General features: G+C 35.2%; 1 protein-coding gene across 1 annotated transcript in view; it reads right to left on the reverse strand.

Annotated features, from left to right (window-relative positions):
- LOC145673338 (uncharacterized) overlaps window positions 1–25,392 on the reverse strand; it is a 92,921-nt gene that overhangs the window by 20,524 nt on the left and 47,005 nt on the right. Inside the window, exons 3-7 of the mRNA XM_081742949.1 lie at window positions 19,802–19,865; window positions 17,132–17,262; window positions 7,265–7,383; window positions 5,066–5,195; window positions 2,707–2,806 (exon numbers count right to left, since the gene is read on the reverse strand). Of these exons, the coding sequence (XP_081599075.1) occupies window positions 2,707–2,806; window positions 5,066–5,195; window positions 7,265–7,383; window positions 17,132–17,262; window positions 19,802–19,865 (544 nt within the window). The remainder of the gene's footprint in view (window positions 1–2,706; window positions 2,807–5,065; window positions 5,196–7,264; window positions 7,384–17,131; window positions 17,263–19,801; window positions 19,866–25,392) is intronic.

Here is a 25,392-nt window from a genome sequence, read left to right on the forward strand (position 1 = left end):
CATATTCCTGTTGGGTCCGGATGGTTAGGAACATAGTCCCGTATCCGTTTATTGGTGGTGGTATAGAATTTTCAATGTTTACCGTAAAGCAAGTGGGAAGCTTCTTGAATTAAAATGTAATTAAATCAGATTAAAAATCTAAAAATAACATTATCGTGAACACACTACGAAACTGAACATACGATATCTGGCCAGTCATTGGCTTTCGTGGGGTGTAACGAGAAAGAAAAAAAAAAAATCTGCATTAACATAAATTTTTATACCTACGGTAAAGTACTTTTCTAAGACAATTCGTTAAAAAATATTACGTTTTCTTATAACAAGAAAATAAATAACACTAGTACACCTTAATCTCGGGAAGGGACGACAGACAACCCCCAACAGATTAAATTGAACTACTCAGGAATTATGTTCCACAAACCTTTACCACAATCACTGTTACAGCAAATATATATACAAGGTAGACCAAAACTGTGGAAAAATCCAAATAAAAGACAGGATTTTAAAAGAACTGCTAAAGTAACACTGTAGGTTAGTAGTAGTAGTAAAAAAAACACTTAGGACATGTGATATCGATGGCCGCCATCTTGAATTCACTTTTGTTTTTTTAAATAGAAACCATATGTTATGATACCTTGTTCTCATCTGAAATTTTCTCAGGAACTCAATCTGTGTTTGTTTTTGCTTTATCACTTACCATAACGAAGGTATGACTGTTTTCTTGTTTTCGTTCAGATGACTAAGATAACATGGCTGTGACGCACGTAAAACACACATTGAGATCATTTTGATGTCAAGAAAGTGAAGCACAAAGGTCGTTGCTGATGATTATAATAACCGTCACCCAGAAAGAGGACCCATTAGCCATATAACAGTAAAGAAGCTGATCAAGAAATTCACGGAAACAGGTTCGTGGCCAACAAACCATAATCTGGCAGGTTATGCACGGTGACTGACAAAACAATGTCAATAACAGAGTTGAGAGCATTTAGCAGAAGTCCGAATTTGAAGTACTAGTTGTTTATCCCAGAAAAATGGTGTTAGTCGCACATCCATCATGTGTTTTGTCCCTTCATAAGTGGTACCCCTACAAGCTACAAGTGCATCAGCACATATTAGAGAATTATCCCGATCGGTGTTTGGAATTCACGGAAGGTTTTGGATGAATGGGGAAAAAGAATGACAGACAATTCAACGGAATGGAAAACACACAGAACACATCCTTTAATCGGGAGAAATGTGTGATATGTGACTGACGTTGTAAAAACAAAAAAACGGTCATGACTTCGTTATTGTAAGCGATTAAGCAAAAATAAATAAATATAATAATAATAATAATAATAATAATAATAATAATAATAATAATAATAATAATAATAACAACAACAACAACAACAGCATTGAATTTCTGAAAAAAAATTCAGATGAGAACAATATATTGCAACATATGGTTTCCACTTAAGAAAGTGAATTCAAAATGACAGATTCCAAGATGATGGCCGCCGACATCACATGTCCTAAGGGTTTTTCCCCACCCCTACTACTAACCTATATTGCTACTTTTGTAATTCGTTTAAAGTTGTGCCTCTTATTTGGTGTTTCCACACTTGAACAACCTTGTATATATATGTAGAATATCCATATATGCACCTAGGTATATATACGAGTATTCTAAAAATGGCGCCCACGGATAACAAAGGTCTATTCTTCAGGTCAAAATAAAGCGAAAATGTTCAACCGCTATGGGTAGTTAAAAAAATCTTACTATGTGGCAACGTCGCAGGTTAAGTTGGTATCATTATTATTATTGCCCTACAAATTCTGAAGAGTGATATCGATCGTTACGCTAGTTAGTGATGCTAGTGTCAAATCTTTCGACTTTAAACTGCCATCTGGAAAGAATCTATGTAACTATTTGATGGATTGGCAGATCTACTCTATAGTTTTTTTTATTTGCGACGTTGCCACATAGTGCCAGAAAAGGACCCGAAAAGTACACAATTACATATATATATATTCAATTTATTTTGACTTGTTGAATAGTACTGTAGTCTTTGGCGTCATTTTTATAACACGTAAATTATATATATATGTTCATTACTAATCTCCGAAACTAGGTTCACAACCTTGAAATTTGCCTTGTGAACTAACCTGACGATAAGATGGATTTTTACGAAATGTGATCCCCAAGGGAGGAAACGAGGTGAGCGTTTAAGCAACTCCAAAGAAACAGAACTTCCATCAATAATTGATAAAGAATTCATACACCTTTCAATTTTTTTTTCATAGACCTTATTCTTTTCTTCGAAGAATGGCAATTCTGCTAGTTTGTTTATATAGTAACTGTTTTCTCTTATTCACAAACTAACCCTTTGCTTAATTGTTTTTCGCCCCGATGATCAAGCTACGCAGGCACTGATTACACGGCTAACTTCCGCCTATCTTAAGCTATCCTATAAGAAAGGAAATTTTATTTTCAATTTTACCTCAACATTTAGTTGAGGAGAGAGAGCAGAAGGCAATAACAAAAAGAGATAATAGATAATATCAATAATACTAGAAACATCAAAGGTTTCCAATGTTAACTTTGGTTGTTATAACAGAAAACAACGCTATACAATACTGTACTACTCCACTTACAAACAAAAAATTCTTGTCACGGTGATAAACCAACAAAACGTCTGCAGCATTTCTAGCCTCACTTACCGTTTTCAGCATTAATAAGTCCATGTCTGATGAGAAAATCAACAATAACAGGACAACTTGTAGTTTTGAATTCAGGAGAAAATACTTTTTCTAAGGTATCCTGGAATAATAAATTATTTATTATAAGGACTCAAAAGAATCTTACGTATATAGAGCAATCATAAGAAAGTTGAAATCTTATTTCTTAACATAATAATATAACCCCAAACTTAATCCCAAACACAATCTAAAATTAAGGTGACTACTTACGACCCAGTATGGATTGACAGGGTTTTCTACATATAATTCCATTATTCCTTATACCTGAATAATACTGTATTATTAAGTTAAAGTTTTAATTTCACCAGAAATTTCTTGATTGAATGCACATTGCAATAATGTTGTTTTTTAAAAAAAATGTCCCAAAATTGCACCTTAAGTCAGATTATCTCTTCGTAATTATTTAGTGAAAGAAGAATCGCCTCTAGTTAAATACCATATCAATATTTATTATGAACTCAGATTAGTTTTTTTTTTTTTTTTTTTTTTTTCTTTCTTGTACTTGTTCGGATCTACGAAAATCTATTGATAGTCCTTTTGTGTAACAATTTTAGTTTTCATGTCAAATTTTAGCTTTATTCTATTTCTTCAAGCATTATGAAGCAATTTTAAAAGTTCAATAAGATATATTTTCATTTTAAATGTACGCAAGTAGCTTCTTTCCGGTTACTAATTTAAAGCAGTGTACCTACACTGCAAATCAAAACACGCTAATACGGTTAAACCAATTCTTCTGAAATACGTCCATATCTAAATTTAATTTTTCTTTTCTTTTTCTTCTTTCTCTCTTTTTTTTTATTTCATAACGTACTACATTGCTACATACATTGTCTTCTTTCTCCCTGTCTTTTCCCACTTACGTGGGGTTGACGTTCCTGATGAGACTTCTCCATAAAGCCCTATCCCGGAGTTCTTCTTCTGTTAGACCTTTCTCCCTGAAAATTTTTAACTATGTCCATCCACTTCCTTTTGGTCTTTCTCTACCTCTCTTTCTATTCTAGGAGGTTGGACGATTGAACAAGGAAGGTTGGATGATTTTTTTTCCCTGATACAATGGGTATTAGAGGGCCGCCGCCTTACTGTATTTTTGGTAATCCGTATATTATTGGTACAGAAGACTAGTCTATGTATAAACTTCTTGAATACCAGTATTAAATTTTTTGAGCCAATCCCTGGGTTCAATAATTGATTACTTCTTGAATACCAGTATTAAATCTTTTGAGCTAATCCCTGGATTCAATATTTTTTTTTTCTTTATTGGATTATTCTCCTTTACTACAACTAACAAAATAACCAATCACACTTCTATATTTATTCTTAAACGCAACCCTTTTTCCCAAGATATAGTGACTCAGTGTGATCCTTCAATATTGTGAAATGTAAGATAAAAACCTTCTCTTCAATATACGTTAAAATAATCATAATAACTCACCTTAGCTCAAGGAGATGAATGTTACAGAAAGGTAGGTGAATTATGAAGCTGCAGATTCAAATCAGAATACACACTGTTACACATTTAAAACATAAGAGCACTTTAATCCGAGCCTCCATTAATATCGAATGGGTTCTGCTATCAACATTTAAAACAAAAATGAGTATCCTCAAAACTCAAAGAGTTTTTTATATGCCAAAAATATTGACTTGTTACTATCCAAAATTGTGATGATAATTATTCTTTGTTAATATTTCAAAATCCATTCAGATTTCTTCAAATGAGAATCATTTGCTACAAAAGGCGTGTACATTTGAATATATAGTCTTAACTCATTTTTCTACCTAAAAATTAAAAGATTAATAGTATGTCAGTATAAATTACATACATAATATATGATACACTAGATATAATGACATTATCTCAGATACTGGTTCAGTGGTAATGAATATACTATGCTCACCTCCATCTCAGTAGAATTGAAGTAATCTGAAGAAACTTCAAAGCTAATTTTGCCAGCAAAGCAATTTACATAAATTATATACAAGCAAACTGTATATTGTGATCATACATAAGTAATATTTTATCATTGTATCTTTCCTTATTCTTCTATTATCTTACTAGCGGTTAAAAAATTTTATTCTTCAAGAATATAAGAACTCAAAGTCACAAGCTCTCATCATCTTTAATATTAAGAAGGCTTCCGAATAGGTTTTGAAATACTAACAGAAAATAATTTTCATCACAATCTGGAACATAACAAATAAACGTAATTTGGATTTACAGCATGTTAAATGGGTACTATTTCGGGAAATTTTTATTATACATATAACCATTCACTATATACTATACATAACACACAACTGTATTTACAGGAAAGAAAAGTACCTTTGCTGGCAATAATTCGAAGCTCTCCACCTCTCCGTCGCTATTGTATGGAACAAAATCTAACGGCAGTTCCAAGTCGTAAACGAATTCTGTGTTTGGAAAAAGGCCTCTCTCACTTTCGAAGAAAAATCTTTAAAATAACAATATTATTAATATTAATATTAATAATAATAACACACTTAGTCTCAGAACATACCTAATCTGAACTAATATATATATTTTCTTGGTATTATGCTTTCTATTGAAGTTTTGATTAAATAAATTTAAATAATATACAATAATAGACTTACTGACAAACTAGAACAATTCATATAATTTGGCAAATAACTTTTAACAGTTTTAACTACACACAATTATAAGCGAAGTATTATCCGTAATTATTTACCAAGAATTGCACAATGCAAAAGCAAATAATTATGCGAATCACAGCAAATTAAGTGGGAGAGACGGGAGACTAACGAGAAATCCACGGGTAGCATGTTGTCTACCACAATAGTTTGAGTTACAGCTTGTAGTAGTTTGAGTTTTCTCGGGAGTTCTCCAGCAGCATCCCACTTCCTTATTCCACAAATTGTTCCAGCATCATTGCTCGTACTATCATCCAAGAGGTAATATTGGGATATTTCATTTCTGCAAGTTGAATGAGGCATAGTGTATTTTCACTTCCTTTTAAGTGAATTAAGTACGTCATAGCGAAAATGAAAGATGCTTAGTATGTTTCATTATTAGATCTGACATCATGTTTTGAGAACTAGTAGACTTGGAAGTTCACATGAAATTATCAATTCATCAATCTTTGAAATGTCTAAGTACCCAGAAAAATTGTGCTGGATTTTGATCATACAAGGAGAAAGATGCGATAACATGAACAACCGCAAATGGTCCTCATCAGCAGCAACATCTGTCTCCAACAATTGAAAGCAAACTCTAGATCTCACAGAGATAGAACACAGCAGAACGTGAGCAAAGAAATCATTAACTGTATGAATCATGCCCTTAAGGTTTCATAACTGTCGCCTAACAAATCGACTAAATGGTGATTGGACGGTGTAATACCTGGGAAGCACAGGGAATGCATTAGCATGTTTCAACAAAGTGGAACGGATGTCACGGGTGATATTGATTCGTGCTGTTCTGAAGCAGAATATCACATGCAATTCACAAGCACTGGGTTTCTGATTTTCAATTTTTCACGCACAGCTTCTAATTATTGTGAGTACACAGTCCTACTGATTGTCTAGTCAAGTGAAAGATACCCCTAGCGGTTCACTAAACACAGAGCATAACTTTCTGTTGATTAGGCGGTGGTTTTGGTTGTTTCGGAGTGGGCTCATTGGGATGACAGCGCTGAGAAGTATCGTAAGCAACCCTCTTCTCATCGCACTTTCAACAATTTGTCCAGAAAAGGATCCCTGCTGTAATGAGAAAACAAAGAAACATATGGATTTGCTCATGTCACTTTCTAAGCCGCAGACACACTGTTTCACTTCATACGTTTTGCAACCAAGCATATGGAGATGTTGGCAAATGGTTTTTGCACTGCAATTGAATGCTTATTTATATCACATATTTGGCCATTAACGAGCTTAATGTTGCATGGCTGTCTATAGCTTGTGGACATAGTATCGTTCTTATTTGTACTAATTTGTGTATAATTTGTTAAACTACAGTTGTATTATTCGCTTATTTATCACGTTCCTATGAAACGTCTGGGATATTTTTCTTCTCGTTTTACTAACATTTGTTTCCGGTTTAAGCTTGTAAAGCATACTGATCCGTATATCATTTGTAGTTCCCATGTTTGACCTGCTCTCACTGACGTAGCAATAACAATGACGACTACAACCAACATGTTACAAGAGCAAACACTTGCTAACACTTCCCCCCCCCCCCCTTCTTTTTAAATACACAGCACGAAACGGAAAGATCTGAAAATTGCGTATAGTGCTAGGACGTGAAATTCGACAGAACTTATGTGTGGGTACACAGTAGACTGGTTGATATATTTGTTTTGCCATCCGATTTTCCTCCTGATAATTTTTTCATAACCAAATTCAAGAACAGAATAGCTTTCTAAACCTACGTACTCCCGAAAAAAGAAGCCAGAACTACAAAATGCATAATTGAAGCAATGAAAGAGGTATCAGGCATGAACTAACAGCTTAACAAGTTCTATAAAAATAAAATAAAAGCACGTACGAAACACTTCCAGCTGGCTTCAGATTCCTCATGAGATTTTCAGGTATAGACGCCTCTTCAGCGGCTTCTTTAATGGCAGTTTCTAAAATTCCGTATCCAACAGAAAGGCCGCCACCTACCTGATAAAGCAATAACAAAATATTAAGATAAATTTCATACAAAACAGCTCAAGATATATTGAGCATATCTAGTTATTTTTCATATATTTGACAGACATGGTTACGTTCAGTTCAGCACGTAATTTAAATAAGGATACTACTACCAATAGAAAATTGTTTAAATTAGTAAATATACTATAACTTCTTATAACAGGACCAACCTGGGTATTCACAGATTCGATACGAGAGGAAGTTTTTGTTTGTTTGAACTATTAATTCCTTTCCAGCACTGATATTGTAACTAATTTGCCGTACCAGGGTCGATTTAAAACACGATTTAGTGTTTTTTTTTCTTTTCTTTTTTTTAAATCTATGATTTACATCAAATTTATTTTGCTTAAAGCAGAAGTAAAATGCAGTATTTCTGACCATTCTTGGAGACTAATCGAATCTCAGCCTGAAACTAGCATCTTAATCCGTACTATATGATGGTATGATCTCAATATTGCAAATTAAACAAATTTTTGACAAGTGTACAAGGGACTTAAGAAGAAAGTTTGAATCCACTTAATATCCAATACTCACAAGTTAAGAATTCTATTTATCGTGGTAATACATATTATAGCCCTTTTTCCGTAATTGAAATTTCTACATATATTATATAACAGGAAGAACAGTTTGAAATGAAATTTTCAACACAGAATCTGCTTCACAATGAGCTTTATCATATCGCTTTGATTAAAATGCGTATCCTAAGGGGGAAGGGAGATTTAAAATAATTTCCAAAAACAGAGGGTCTCAGGAACCTTTCAAGTTAGGAACATGAAACTCAATATATAACATCAACATTAAAAATAATTTGACACGTGTTCCAGAGATTTTGAAAATTCCGCTCCGAAGGGAAGAAGGGGGAAATTTCTACATTTTCTCTTCCACATTCAAATCGACATTGTCTTTCTCGTCTCGGCATCACGAGAAAAACGGTAACGGTTGAACCGTTTAGTAACTGGGACCATAGTAATAAGTTTTCCAATTGCGAAAAAGAATTTGTCCTTCGTTGGTTGAGCAGCTTTGTTATAAGTACACACGGCATTTATTTAACGTTTAACATGTAACTGGTATATTCCATGTATTTTTTCCTACTTCTTGTTCTAAATAACAATTATTGATGTGTTTGGGATAATTTGATTGAGTCCAAACCCCAGCTTCGATAGCCAATAATTTAGGAACTTAAAGCTTTTCGCCAAACTGACCCCCGCATTTATAAAATTTAGTAAATAACTTAAAAGGCAATGAAGAATATTATTAAAAATGTATGAAGTAAGTCAAGTTATTTCTACAAAGTTCTATTAATAAACTAATAACCATTTCCAGGGCTTTTCTTATAGATCAGAAATTTGGGTGCGAAGTTTATGACGTCATAGTTGCGGAGCACCCAAATTTATACACTATACGAAAGGTCTTTGAAACAATTATTAGTTCATATGAATATCGCTTTGTAGATACTATCTGGCTTAATTTCACAGTGTTGATTATCTTCATTGTCTTTACGTTATTCACTAAAATTCACAAAAAGTAGAGAGTGAGATTAATGACGAGCCTTAAGATTTATCACACAGAAAAATATTTCGAATGATAGTGCTCCAGATAAGTTACCGTTCTTTTCCTCACGGTGCAAAAATACGACAATACCTATGGGATGACCCGGTAAATATGACCTTTAAGAAAGTCACGAAACAATATTTTAGGAAGGAAATTCTAATCAAGTTGCCAAGGAAAGTTTTGTGAGTGGCTGCGTAACCCTTGAATATAATGTTACATGAAGCTAAGAAGAGACACTACTCATTTGTGATTACTAACAGAAAAATGAAATTACACTGAAATGTAATTTACTAGAAAATTTTATTTATGTCTAATTTCGAGGGCCCATCAACAAAGACTGGGAGTTTATTTCTCTTTTTTATCACACACAGCGAGAAAACATTGTTAAAACAATACTGCATTAAGAAAACGGATCAGCTCTGATTGTTGGATAAAAATAGAAGTTCGCTCGAGGATACGTCTGTGCAGGATATGAGCGAATCATACCAGTTCGCTGATCTACTACATATGAAGTGGAGTCGATTTGTGAAAAGCAATACTGCTTTGAAGTTCTGTATTCGTTTGCAGGAATCCGGCATGGAAGCGTGGAGTGGTGTACCAACATGAAATCCCTCTACATGCGACAGTTACTGCAGCTCTCTCTTGGCTAAGCGGTTAGCATACGCGCCTTTGACGTGAGAGACCTGGGTTCAATTTTTGATGGGAGTTCATATCATTCGGATCCCACATACATCTCATATAGCTTCACTACTTGAAAGGGACTCAAATCATACAAACAAACATATGACAGTTACTAGTGAGTATTAAAAGTCTGTTTGGACGTTGCTGCAAAACATATCCAATAAAAGCGACCGGAACTGCACCTTTTTGGTTGGCGCTTTCACCACGACAATGCACATCTTCACGTGTGAAATTGTTATCCAGCATTTGGCCCATAGATCTATTGAATGTTCCCCATCCTTCATACTCCCCAGACTTAAACCCCTTGTGACTTTTTCTCTTCTCCTGTCTGAAAAATGAACTAAAAGGGGAGCATTTTCGTTAATGACAGTTTCCAGCACGTGTTCCAGGAGTGGCAGACGCGTTGGATGAAGTGTATTCAACTCAACGGAGATTACCTTACTTAGCTTAGTGTATTTCACGGGTAAGAAAATAGATTTCCAGTATTTTCTGACTAGCCCTTGTAGTACTTAAAAGTATCTCTACATATCACATCTTCCTTTATTAAATTAACTGCGGAAATACTGCCAAATTCTGACAACATCATATCTGTGATAGACAACATCGTGTCTGTGTTTTTTTTTTGGGGGGGGGGGAGAAACGCAGGTTTCCTTCCACTTTTTCATTCCATCAATTCTTGCATCATCACTTGCTTGCCTTGATCATCCATCTTCCTTAGCCTAGTGAGTGAAATTGTGGGACGTTAAACTAAAAGATTTCATTTCATATCATATCTTTACCCAAGGACTTACAAAACACTCTTCTTCCTAACTGCTTCTTTCACTATCCCTATCCTTGTTTTTATTTCATGTTCGCACTTCATATCATCACTAATAATATTACCCAGGTATCGAAAACTAGTCACCTGTTCTGCTTTCTCCGCTCCTACTTCTACATTTGATACAAACTAAGTGGTTCCAATCAACCGACCGGTATACTATACATGACATTTTACGTACGTGTATGAATGCATCAATTGGAAATGAAATCTTAAGTTTTACGTCCCACACATATGCCGGTTAGGCTAAAAGAGACGGTGATGATGAGGAATGAATTAAATGGTGGAATGAAGAAAGTAGGAGGAAACGAGAGAACCCCGAGAAAACCCACGAGCACGGTGTTTGTCCACCATAAAGTCCACACGGCGCGGGCTGGGATGGAACCAGCGACCCCAAGCACCGGAGGTGAACGCTCTACCACTGAGCCACCGCGCCCCCTGAGGCATCAATTGGAAAGAAGTATGGATATGAATGTACACTAGCCTCATAGTGTAAAGATGCCATGTCTGAATCCCGGAATGTTACTTCTAATTTAAATCGTTTGTCAAAAATATTTACACAGTCATACTTTTAGATCGTGATAGTTTAATTCGTAATTCACGTTACCACAACTTCATTCGTAGATCCTTCCACAGTCTGTATTTAATTAATTTACCGGCAACCAAATACACATGATTAAGTTTCGTGTCGTACGCGTGTCGATAGCATGAAATAAACACTAATGAGGTCATAAAGTCAAGATATTGAACATGTGGGTTACAGAGCACAAGTGTTCTTCATATATGTTATCCAAGACAGTCAATGACTGTTTTTAATCTTCGAAAGATAGTACATTTTTAAAAATAGGAATGATAAAATAAATAAATAAACAATGAACAAATCACGTGCAACACATGCATCAATTTTTAAAAGTATTTTCTTCATATGTTTTCCAGTTTATGAATTTCACTCTCTCTCTCTCTCTCTCTCTCTCTGCACCACCTCTCTCTCTCTCTCTGCACCACATAGTATGTCCATTTAACACATTATGCACACTTGGTCTATTATTGGAGACCATGTGGATATATGTTATGCCCACTTCACGTGTTATTTAATAGGTCAGTAAACGCTAGTAACCACGGAGTAAAACGTCTGATTTTGGGGCTTGGCGCTTACAGTGTTACTGTGTATGTATAAACTAGACATGAGATTGGTGTCACTACTTGAGTAAACAGATCGTGAACATCCAAACATTTACTCAATGTAATAACAGGGGCCGCTGTGGCTCTATGGTAGAGCGTTCACCTCTGGTTCTTGGGGTCTCGGGTTCGATCCCAACCCTGCCAAGTGAACTTTGTGATGGACAAACACCGTGTGCGTGGGTTTCCTCGGGGTTCTTCCGTTTCTTCCCACTTTCTTCATTCCACCATTTCATTCATTCCTCATCATCACCGTCTCCTTTAGCCTAACCGGCATAATCGTAGGACGTAAAACTCAAAGATTTCATTTCATTTTCAATGTAATAACTAGAGACCGGATGTTTAGGCACGAAAAACCTAGAAAATAGGCAGGCAAATAGGCACTAAAAATTTTAAACGTAGGCAGTAAAATAGGCACTAAAATGTAGCTCGAAATAATGAAGATAAATACTCGATACCATTAAAAAATAGATTCAAGTCATAAACAATGCTCAAAGAATATAGAAACATGCTTCTTTGTCAATATCTTGTATATATAAAAACGAAGCTTGTTATGCTTCCTTATATACTGGATGAACCTGGAAGATGTGCACATACTTCGGGAGGTGATTCGTGACATCAAAAGAATACAAAAATTCCTCTTGCATGTTGTGGAATTCCGCGTCGTATACGAGTGACAGGGGGGTCAACTTGGAATCGAAAATCGAATCCTAACAATTGGAGCGAGACATAAAAGTATGCACATACTTTGGGAGGTGATTCGTGACATTCAAGAGGACTTTTTGTTTTCTTTTCATATCACGAATCACGTCCCAACGTATGTGCACATCTATCTGTTCCGTTCCAATTGTCAGGATTCGATTTTCGATTCCAAGTTGGCACCCCTGTCACTCGTACACGACGCGGAATTCCACATGCAACAGGATTTTTTGTCTTCTTTTCGTGTCACGAATCACCTCCCAATGTATGTGCACATCCATCTGTTCCATTCCAATTGTCAAGATTCGATTTTCGATTCCAAATTGGCATCACTTCACTCGCACACGACACTGAATTCGACAAACTACAAGAGAACTTTTGATATCATCAATCACCTCGGAAGTATGTGCACATCTTTGAAGTTCACCCTGTGTATATATTGTAACGTACCACGTGCTTATGTTTACAAACACCTAATATATGTATATAAGTATGTATTATTTATATTATATAAATTATATATTTTCCCAATGAAGGCTTATTTTGAAGAAAATGCATAGAATAGGCAATATTAGGCACTAAAGCAAATATTTAGGCAGTAAAGGTCGAAATAGGCAAAATAAAATTGTCTTAAATCGAAACTATAACCTCCTATATAAACTTTAAAACGTTATTTTTGATCATATCTTTAATATTAAAGAATAGGCATTTTGCCTAACATCCGGTCTCTAGTAATAACATAAAACAATTCATTGGTATCACACTACTGGATAGAAATAAACGATATGGGTTTCACTGTTAATCAATAACTTACATTTTGGTGTTTGTGAAACAACTGAGTATCTATTACACGGATATTCAACGTTTAATACAAGTCCACGTAACACTGCATGTTATATTTTTCATTGCTTTATTCTTTTTTCTTTTCTTTGGAGTTTATGTTCCTTATCGAAACATGTGTTATATGAGGCGTGAGTGTCCAATTTAGCATCGTGAACCGAACATTTATTTCTATTTGGAATAGAACCGCGATCTTTGACACCAAAAGTCGATAACTCATATAGCCATGAGGAAACTCTATGCATGTACTAGACTATCACCACCCACAATACTATAATAAAACCGGAAGTTGTTTGTATTTCCGGTTTAAATGCTTATTTTCATAGAATAGAAGTCGAAAAGCGTTAAAAAAATAGATTCAGCGTCCCAAGAATCAGTTTGTCTCGATTTTTGTATATCTGTTCAAGCCGTAAATGGTGAAAAATATACGTTTTCCGGTTACGCTACTGATCGCATAATAGACAAAACGGAAATAAATATCGACAAGTAGTTTTCTGAAATGGATTCAGGACTACAAGGATATGTTTCACCTCTGATTTTATTCCTCTTTTCAACTGGAAATAATAGATATCAATTAGCATTTCCGGTTTCAATAATCTCTATAAAGCAAAAACAGCAAGAGATAGCGAGTAATGGCTTTTTGGTATGGATTTCAGTGTCAGAGGAACAGGTTTTATCTTTGATCTTATTACTCTATTCAAGTAGATATAGATGCACTACTTCGAGTTTTGAGTACTGAAATCGCGTAGTTTGAAAGTCTACCGTAATTTCACATTGTGAAACGAAACTAAATTATTATTATTATTATTATTATTATTATTATTATTATTATTATGTAATTCACTGGGAAGTCACTTGTGCGTCTTGTGAAGCTTTCACTTAACATATCCTCCACCAGTTTTCTTTGTTTTCTACTTACTGTTCTTTTCTTCATAATTTGTCACACCTCCTCATATTTTTCAGTTATCCCAGATAATTTTCTCCATTCTTCTCCTTACCTATATTTTCAAGGCCAGAGATTTTTCATCGCTTTTTTTTTGGGGGGGGGGGTAATATTCGCGTTTGTTTCCCATAATCACGTAAAACTCAACACGAAATACTAACGAGTCTTTTTCGTAACTCTTTCTTCAATAATTTCATGATCTTTGAAATAATTTTATTTGTTTCTCAATGTTTCTTTTGCTTTCCCTGTTACCTATTTTATTCTTCGTTCACTTTTAAAATCTTCAAAGTATAATGAAAATGTAACCTAACACCAAGTATCCTACGCAGAAACAAATGTAGCACAACGAATTGCTTTATATTCGACGACAAAGTGTTTATTTTCTAAAATCAAATTGTAAGCGACAAAAATAAAAGTAAAAAGATACCAACAAATAAAGTACGGAAGAGTAATTTAAGTAACATTTTTTTTTCGTTTCCGACCTTGGAGTGAGGAGGAACTTTGGCTGGCTACACTAGGTTTGGCAGGAATCCAAAGGTTGCAATTATCTACGTTCCACACAGTGCCACAAAGAACTTGGCAAGTGTTTCTGAAATCAGCCCAACAGTTAATAAAAGTATTTATTTCCCTTGAAACTTGACCAAGAAATGTTTACTTTTTATTTGTTTCTCTTCTTTGGTTAGCCAAGTTCAACATTTAATGTAAGACATAGACTTTCTTGCTTGACTTCAGTTGCTTTATCTTTTTTACCGTTTCAAAGAAGAAACGAAAAGCACACATATGAATTAGAAAAAAAGGTTTTATTTAATTTTTGTATTTATTTTAATTTAACTTAATACTCTCATGTTTTTGAATGGTTAATACACAAGGTTTCAGGTTCAATTTCCTGTGGGGACGCTGTTTTCTGTGTCTTTTAACCAGGAACAAGGAGTAGTGTGCGAGCTATTTGAATTAAAGGACAGCGAATACCGGTTTGGAAAACTACAAATGAAGATCGTGCAAGCCGATGCATTGACAACACATCATTCAAGTTAAAGGTGTCTGGTTGGTTTTTGACTATCGTTGGTTAACGCCAACAGAATTTAAATTTCTCTAACTTAACAAACAAATGTGGTTTCTAAACTATACTGAACTTACTGGAGTTAAACTTTACTAAAATGACATGTACTTCGTTATACTATGATTCTGTTTTCCTTCACAATAAAATTTTTAATTTAAATTGACCTTTTTTCAGAAGCTGTATTCCTTTAATTTCCAGTAATGATTTAAAAGAACGAACATTAAAAAATCGGTGCCCATTTGTAAAGAACAGAAAAAGACGGATAAAATTGAAATATAGAAGTAACTATTTTGAAATGCCGTGATTACAAAATCAGTGAGATTTTTATCTACTTTAGGATCATAATGTCTATTTTTAATAAGCGCCTCCCGATTTGCCATCAAAAAGTCATTTTCAAAATTGAAACAGATCATTTTTGAAATCTGAATAGGTACATAAATTACTTCTAACAGCGTTAAACCATGCCGAACAGGGTGGCAATAAAACATGTGGTAAAATTTTAAGGAAACTATGCTCACTTGCGCCAATCAACTCAAATTCTTGTTCAAAATTTTCTAAAAATATATTGGCCGGGATATCCTCGCACCTACCACTGAATTTGGTCACCGACTTAATTTCACTAATTTTGAAATGTGTATTAGAATACCTTGTATTTCTAAATTTGTCGTGATTATCAGTTTTCTGTCTTAATCTTCTTTCTTGGTTTTCAGAACTGAAAGCAGCAACTTCTTCCTCGTAATAACATTCGGGTATTCTGTAGGTTTTAGGTGGTATACTTTCAAGAAATATTTTTATAAATTTTTGGTACAAGTATTCCACCCCCCCACCCCAATTCCACATTAGTGGGTTCATTAATGGAGTCTAGGTTCGAGACAGTCAGTATTATGTTTTACTCAACCTCCATCCGACACTGTGTTCTTTAGTAATGATCCTTCATTCATTTTAACGTTCTGACCAATGTTCGGCTGGCTGTAACTCTGGAATGACGCCTCCTTAATATACTTATGTTAGTATATACAGGGTATTAATGACTATACCGACAAACCGTAAGACGTGATTCCTCATATCAAAATAAGGGGAGAAGATCATACGGACCTATGGCGAAGAGTGCATTAGTTTCTGAGACTGTCCAAAATAGGCCTCTTGAAATTTGGCGTGTACGGACTCATTTCCCGAAGTTTTTTGGTGTTATTTTCGAACACCCTGTACACATACACTAGGCAAATGCTCCTAAGCATTACTGGTTACTACAGTCAATATTTTGCATTTCTCTTTCTGAGTCTTTCATGTAGAATTCCCCTGAACTCGAAGCCAACAGTTCGTACGGGATCTTAGTGAACCAACCCAGCACTTTTCTTCTCTTCTGGGTAAAGTGTCAAAAAACACTGTAATGAAAAGTTTAAATGAAAATCTAAATACTAAATTCATGTCTGAAATCATAAAAGATTCCAAGATATGTATATCTTATAATAACTGCAACCTTTCACGTCAAATTAAGAAAAAAAAATCCTTCCTAGCACGAACCTTATTTCACAAAACCTATGTACTGTCCAAATTTCAAGTTTCTGGCTGAAGTCGTTTGACCTAGGTATTGATCACTCAATCAGGACGACGTCTTTTACATTTAATAGTGATTATATATACCATATATATCGCTAATATAATTTACAGGAGCAAGAAAGCTTCGACGGGTGTCTCACAGCTTCTTTTGATCGCCGTAAACTCGATCTAAGAGCACACATAACCCATTCTGACGTTTAAAGTCCTACTTCTTACCAGCGTTATTTATTGCATTAAGATAGGAATATGACTCAGTATATTGGCATTAGGATTTCTACATTGAAAAAACAGAAATTTCATACATACTAGAGACAAAATAAGAATTAGGTAAATATTTTGAAATAATGTCGGAAAGCCGAACTCTCCAAAAAGCTATGAAGAAACTCACCATGTTGTCGAGCTTCCCTGGCCACGTTTGTTTGGTCGCCGACCGTCGTTGTAACCATATGCAAAGCCCTCTTTCTGGGTCATTCACGTAACCATTAATATCAACGCCATAATTTCGTATACCAAACAGGCCTGAAACAAGGAAAGATTTTTTATTTGTTTCTTTACTTCTACGAGTGATTATGAAAGAATAATAATTATAATATATATATCTTTGATGCTGGTAAAAAGGCATTAAATTACGAACAAATCAATTTCTTAATCTTAATTTTCAAGAAGCTAAAGCTGAGAAGTAATCTGATATCTCTTTGGCAACCATGTTGAAATAAATACATGAATTGAAGGAATTATTTTCTATACTTCTTAACGTGGTAAGTTGGTTTTAACTGTAACTACGTATGAAGGAGAACACCTCTCTATATACAGGGTGGATCATTCATCTTGTATATAGAGTTGTTCTCCTTCTACGTAGTTAAGGAGATTCATTCATCTTGATACGCCTTTGTAGTTTTTAAACTAACAGACAAAAAACGCTGAAATTTTGTACCATGCAAATATAGACAGGACGGCATCATTTGGCGTCAGAAGGTTAACTGTGCTGCCAACTCAACAAAGTTGTATCTTTCCAAATAGCAGTAATTCAGGTTATTACAAATTCAAATCTACATTTAAAACTAATACATACATTTGTTATGCATTGTTGCAAACTAACGATGCTATAGTATCACAAACATTAAAAAACAACTAAATTTTGAAGGGTTCTACAACAATAATAATGCAAATGAGACAAACGGGCTAATGCACATACAAAATCCAAAGTAACTCAATATCGAATACAATGGTCATCGTATGACATGTTTCGAACAAACAGAAACTAAGTTACAAAAAATTGAAAATTTGACTTTTTCTCAAAAGATTTTATTTCAAAAAAGTATTTAGATAAGTATCACATCAAATTACGCACGTAATTTTCAACAGATATAAAGATTATAAAACCATTTACAGCAATTTAGTATCTCAAACCATTTGGAAAATATGAAAAAGGGTAAAATTTGATATATTGTTTAAAATGGCGTATTTATGGAAACTTTTTAAAACTATTTTTCATTTACTTTGCTTCTATAATATTATAACAATACATTTCATTAGGCGTACTTAAAGTAAGTCTTCGGAATTACTACTTTTAAGTAGTGTTGCAAATTTTAACTGTTTTTACCGTATCTCCAAAACGGTTTTATATATCAAATTGCTGTAAATGGCATTGCCATCTTCACATCCACTGAAAACTAACTATGCCATTGGATGAGGTATTAATGTAAGCAGTTTTTCGAAATAAAGTCTTTTGAGAAAAGTCAACTTTCAATCTCTTGTTACTTTGTCCGTATTCATTCGAAATCGGTCGTATCATGATTGATCGTATCATATTAGACACTAAAGTACTTTGGATGTGCATTGCCATGTTTGTCTCATTTGAATTATTTTTGCTGTAGAGATCAGCAAAATTTGGATGTTTGTGACGCTGTAACGTCCTTAGTTTGCAGCACTGAATAATAAATGTAACACTATGAATTTTCGTTTCACAAGTAGATTTGAAATGTGTAATAACATGACACAGTGCTGCTTGAAAAAAAAAAAAAAAAAAAAAAAAAAAAAAAAAAAACTCAAGGACTTCAAAGATATAATTATACAGTATAGCAATCTGGAAACGATAAGGGTTCCTCTGCTTCGAAATTAGTTTTGGGACGAAAGTTTTTCATGATGATGGATCCTCTATGTAGCCTTGGGAAACATTTGCAAAATTGTCTAGCTCAAGTTTGCTGCCAGTATGTTGTGTAACGCGGCTAAGCAAACAATATTGTTCTGATATTTGGCCAATAATGGAACAAAGAGTGAATATCAAGTTTTGTGGGCAAAAACAAAAACTTGAAAGGATTCATCTACAATATTTAAAAAGTTTAATGGGGACAACTGCCATTTTCGCTGGCGTGTTTTTGAATGGAATACGAAATTAAGTGTTGGAAAGAAGTCTTTAGATCACAAGCACTCATCAAGTTTCTTCAAATCTCTCGTTATTATTTGGTGAACAGTCGTGCTATTTATCTCTTCAGTTTTGAAATTACCCTGAGATTTGTATTTCGTTTATGCAAACCAAACTTTGTCAATAATTTCAGTTTTCTGATGAACTTGGTTGGATTTTGTCGCTCATCATCTTCATCAGACTCTCTACCAGCAATGATTCCCTTGTGCCATTCAAAAACATGGGAATGAAAAAGGCAGTTGTCCCCATAAATCTTTTTCAACATCTTAAATTTTTCGCATCGTAGTTTTCTCTAAGCGCGCACAGAACTTGATATTTACTATTTGTCGCACTGTTGAAATGAAGACGAGGTATTACAAAATCGTACGATGCGTCTATACATAATCGCGCTAAGCGCCACACTGGCGACTGGTCAAGCGGGAAATTACAGGACGCGTTACCAAGGTCTCACCAAAGTTTCACCACTGAAAAACTTCCTTGCGAAAACTAACTTCACAATATATATATATATATATATATATATACACTCGTTTTCTAATTGCCGTACTGTGTACATCACCAGGCAAGTAGGAGATCCAAGCATGAGTCCAGTTTTTTGTGTGTTAATACATCGATGTGAAGGAAAATACTTACAAGTGGCACACCTATCCATCTTCAACAGCGATGGTTCATGGAATGCTGGTCGAACTTCGTAACACTGTTAAGGAAATACATTTTACTAATATGCAATTCATCAACAAAATAGTATACTACATTTTATAATATATTAAGCAATATATATATAAATACGAGGAGTGATCAGAAAGTAAGGTTACAAAGCCTACAGCGAAACCTGTATATATATTTTTTCATACAACCAATACAGTCAACAGATAGAGCATACATTAGGTTATATTTTGACACAGTCTCCATATCGGTTGAGACACTTGTCGCATCGTGCGATGAGTCTGAAGATGCCCTCCTGGTAAAAATCCTTACCTTGAGTGTTCAGTCACGATGTTATGAAGTGTTTTACTTCCTCGTTTCAAGCGAAGCGACGGCCTCCTAGGTGCTATTTCAAGTGCGGGAGCAGGAAAAGTTGCTTGGAGCGAGGTTCGGGCTGTAAGGAGAGTTGTCGACATGTTCATGCTGTGCTGGGTCGGCCACTGCGCTTCTCGTCGGTGACATTTTCTCTACCAGCCGCAAACTTTTGACACCAGTCTGCGACAAGCAAATGAGACATTACAGTCTCTCCGTAAACCTCTACCAGCTGCTGGTGAAATTCAGTCGCGGTTACATGTTTCGCCCACAGAAATCGAATAACTGAACGGACCTTGCGAGACCAATTTTCCAAACTAGCCGCCATTTGTGTTTATCTACAACTAGCGCCGCAGGTGGCGGATAGCTGAAACTCTGCACAGTTGCGAATTCCATGTATTAAAATTACCGCACATTCCTTATTCTTCTATAACACAGGAAACTCCAGAAATTTCGGCCTTGTAACTTTAGTTTCTGATTCTTCCTCGTATATGAAGAAAGAAAGAAGGATGGTCAACGCTTCGACAGCGGTCTATTAGTCGACGTCAAGCTGTGAGAAATATCCTCAATAGTCTTTGTCATACTGCCTATCTCGTTCACTGTCATCGTTTTATAATCTCTCCAGCATGCTACTAGACAAGTGCGTAGACCATCAGTAATTTCTAAAATGAAAAGTACACCTCACACATAGAAAGACTGGGCATCCATGATATAAAAGAATCACTCACCAGAATATACTGAAAACATAATCACACATACTTAAAAAGTATACTATAAGTATTATCACCCAAACGTTAAACTATAGACCCATTACGTAGTCATCTGGAGCTCCGAGTTCCGTGTTACGGATAACAAGATTGTTACATTCGCTCTCACGGAAGCTTGCAGTCTCGTGGAAGAATACACGCGCATAGGATTCTTCGCAAGTCCTCATCAATTCTACATCCTACGGAAGGCGGATAGCCATAGAGCAAATGGGTGCTTTGCTTACACAGTCCCGCACAGTGCTTCGAAGCCGCAGCAGCCGCTTCTCTTTAAAATTTAAAAATCAAGATGCAAAGTAGCAAAACCAAAAGGGAGATTGATCCTGAAAGACTTACTAAGATTGAATTAAGACCATATTTATGCATGGGCGGAGCTATGGGGGACATTTCCCTCCCCAACTTTTTGACAAACATATATTAACTCCACACTCGTCTAGGAAGTATTCCACAGGTTCGAGACCGATCAAAAGGTCTGCCCCCAGCAGGCAATTTCTATCTCCGTCCATGTGCTTATGGGATTCCTCTTGTAAAGAATACAAGAACCATGATAGTCATGCACAAACACGGAACGAGATGTGTAAACGAAGTTTGTCTTCCTCTGAGAATATGGGCAATGAAACAAAGAAAAGATGGGGTGAGTAATTTAGCTACATTTTTATAGTCTATAGGACATATTGGGATATATATATATATATATATATATATATATATATATATATATATATATATATATATATATATATTAATTTAAAGGTAATTTTTCCAGTTAATTTATCGAACGACTGGATTGACATACAAAAATAACTGAACCACTTCTCATCTTCTCGCAAATCTGTATACAGAGTTACGAAAGCTCTCTTCAAACATTTTTAAGTAAGTAGGAGATGCCTGGAACCGTATATATTTTTCTGCATTCTTTGTTTTCTCTTCTTAAGCAGCTACGATTGTAGTTTCAATCTTGTTCATGTTGACTCGCAACACTGACAGACAAAAATCCCGTATATAATCACGTGACGCCTAACTACGAATGACTATGTATGTAACGGGTCGTACGTATGGGAAGAAATATGAAAAAGAAAGATTTTTCTTTCTTTTATTTTCCATCTACTTCTCATTGTATGGTGAAGTGTTTCACCGCAAACGTTTACACTGTACTTTTTATTTATTTATTTATTTTTAATTTTGAGGTTATATTCCAAATTTGGGGTTTCCCTGTTCCCATTACATATAAACAAAATAGAAGAAACACTTACTAAAAGTAACTTATCTTATCTAATTAATATAGCGTTGGAGTACTTTAGATTGCTTGTATTCGTCGCAGAATTGCGGAATATAACTCTTAAATTTTTCCAGAGTATGTTGGAGTATCCATAAGTGGAGTATTCAATTGCATCTGTCATGATTTACGGGGAAATCTTTCGCGGAGTCGCTGCTCTAAAACAACCGTTGATGTTTAATAATATTCAAGATGGGGAACTGACGGCCAAGGGAGCTCAGTTCGGATTGGGAGTTTGCAATACATAAACCCGATAACTGTTACAATCATCGGCAGTCCATATTTTATGTTCTCGGTACCATTTTTTTTAAGTGCTACGACATTAACAGCGGTTTCTGAAATCGCAACCTGACTCGGATGTTGAGGTTATGCAGCTCTTCTCATAGTATGGTTATAGAAACTGATCTTCCATATGTTGATTGAGTTTTGCAGACATTTAGGTCGGACTAGCTCGAGACTCACTACGATATCCAGAGTGGGTGGGGGAAAAAAATCATGATTTTTTGGATTTAAATAGATTTTTCTGATTTAAATCAAATCTTTCTCCTTGTATAATACAAGTCGCAAACTGAAGAAAAAAGACATTAAGAATTAGTATTAAATGTTAATTGTGCTATTTAAGTGAAAGTATTGGGGTTGAATTTTCAATTAAACCCCAATCGTTTAACTTTCTTTATTCCCAAACAACGTTTTTTATGCATTAAGGAAAAAGTAAAGCACATTTTATCAACATGTCATTTTTTTTTCAAAAGTTACTGATATTTGGCAGGGGCATATTTTTAAAAAAACGGAACTAGCTTGCGGCACGAAATACATATAAAATACATAAATTTTGCCTAAAGTTATAAAATCTAAAAAAAATAATAAAAAATAAGTTTCGAAGAGGGAATCGGTCCCCTGTAAATACGCCCCTATTATGTGGGAACAAACAGACGCACACACAAAAGAATTTTCGTCTCGATTGTGATTTCCGAGGTGGAATTGTTAACGATTTTGAAACCTTAGATGTTACGAAGAGAAGAAAGCAAGATTGCCACGCTACCCGTTCACAACAGATTTTCCCTAATCATCCTCTGCATGACTCTTGTTTTCATACTGTATTGGTACACACATTTGATCTCATTATTTTATGATTATTCCATTGTATTATGTTCTTCCATAATCGAAATAACAGAACAGAAATGGGATTTTACTTATTTTCACTTTAGGTTAATTTATTTCGGAATTTGATTTAAATCAGCGATTTTTATTTAAAAAATCAAGTGATTTAAATCAGACTGATTTAAATCAATCCATCCTGGTGATATCTTTCTTCAATGTTCTGTGTTTCCTCTCACCTAAGCTTAATTTCCATTCACTGATGCCCTCTTCTCTGATGTCTTGTCACGAATTTCGAATACCTTGAACAGGATTACTCTTGATATACCTAATATATTGGCAATGCTGGACGCACGTGCTCCAACTAATTACGCACCAACATCTGTCTATAGACAAACAAATCCGTTCTATATTGCCTGGGCCAAGAGTAAGAATAAGAAACTGGAGTGGGTGTGTTATACTACAGTTTTTTTTTTTGTTTTGTTTTTTTTTCACCCGTCAATTTCTAAAATTTAGTAATGAATCTCCATGAGAGAAAATATAAGATAGGACACATGTAAACACAGTGATAAAAGTACTACAGTAGAGGCCCAAGTTAGTATGAAAGATGAAAAAAGTCAAATACTTTTCGGGGTTGTTAATCGAAATGGAAATGAAAAATGCTTCAAGTGACAACAGACACAGGACAAACATAGAAGGAAGGAAGCAAGAAATTAATTAAGTATAAAGACTAGGACTATCACAATGCGCGCTGGACATGGAGATGACAAAGAAACATAAAACTTGAAGAAATCGTTAGATGGTCATCTCCGAGGGAATATTGGTAAGTCTGCTGATAGGGCAAGTAAGCTCAAAGCTGAACATGATGAGGACAATCCACAAGCAGATGTTGAATGTTTTGTCTAGCTCCACAGGCCGCATACACGCCACGAAGTAGAAATCCATGTCTTAAGTGTGAATGTCCAATGCGAAGTTGAGTTAGAATTCGTTCCTCCTGTCGAAAACATCTTGAGCTGGTGATCCAGACACCAAGTGCAGGTTTCAGCACATGTAATTTATTGTTGAGAGCCTCGTTTCATTTGAACTGCAAGTGGTGATGCAGCCAAGCATTGAATAGAAATGGAGATCCATGGTGGGATGGGAAGATGAAACTCTTTCTTCATGGATAGTAACTTTCGTTGCACGTCTACCTCTTCATTACCAACTATGTCAACATGGTTTGGAACCCAGCAGAGTTGAATCTCACATCCCTGAGCTAATAATCTATGACTAGAGGTCTGCGCGGATACAAAATATCGCATCCGCATCCGTACCGCATCCGCAGCATCTCTATCCGCATCCGCACCCGCATCCGCAACATCTCTATCCGCATCCGCAGATAATAAGGTAGCAAATATATACAACTTTCATATTCTATAATACACGTAGTTTTCTGAATCAAACGAAACAATATATTATATCAGTTTCCTCGTGATCCAAATAAATACGATAACTACGATAAATAAAATGCAATATAAACCGTGCAGATACAAATTAGAAATTAATGAACGATTTATGTACTTACCCAAGATCTTCAAATGCAGATATCGGACCAAAATAATGCCACGTAGGTAATATCCCCTCAACCGACTAATTTTAGAGCACGTCACTAAGTTTTTAAACTTCATCATTACTCATAACAAAAGGGGGCATTTCTTCTAAACACAAAGGTGAAATAGAAACAATCGTTAAGAAATAAAAATTAATCACAGGATCGCAAACACATCCACATATCCCGAACTGACACTAGCACCAGTAATTGCACTAAATTTAAAAAATAAGTGACGAAACCAACAACGCAATACAATGCATGCTTTTACAATTAAGCACCTTCGTGGCTAAGCGGTTAGCGTACGCGCCTTTGGAGTGGGAGAGCCAGGTTCAATTCCCGGCGTGAGCTCATGTGGTTCGGATTCCACGTTAATCAGTAGGTCCACGTCTCATATAGCCTCGCTGCTGAACGGGACGTTAAACTCAAAATCAACCCAAGCTTTCACGATCACGCTTTTACTGAAACTAGAAGTGAAAAT

Source organism: Thermobia domestica, chromosome 16, assembly GCF_964235325.1.
Source record: "Thermobia domestica chromosome 16, izTheDome1.hap1.1, whole genome shotgun sequence".
Lineage (NCBI taxonomy): Eukaryota > Metazoa > Arthropoda > Insecta > Zygentoma > Lepismatidae > Thermobia > Thermobia domestica.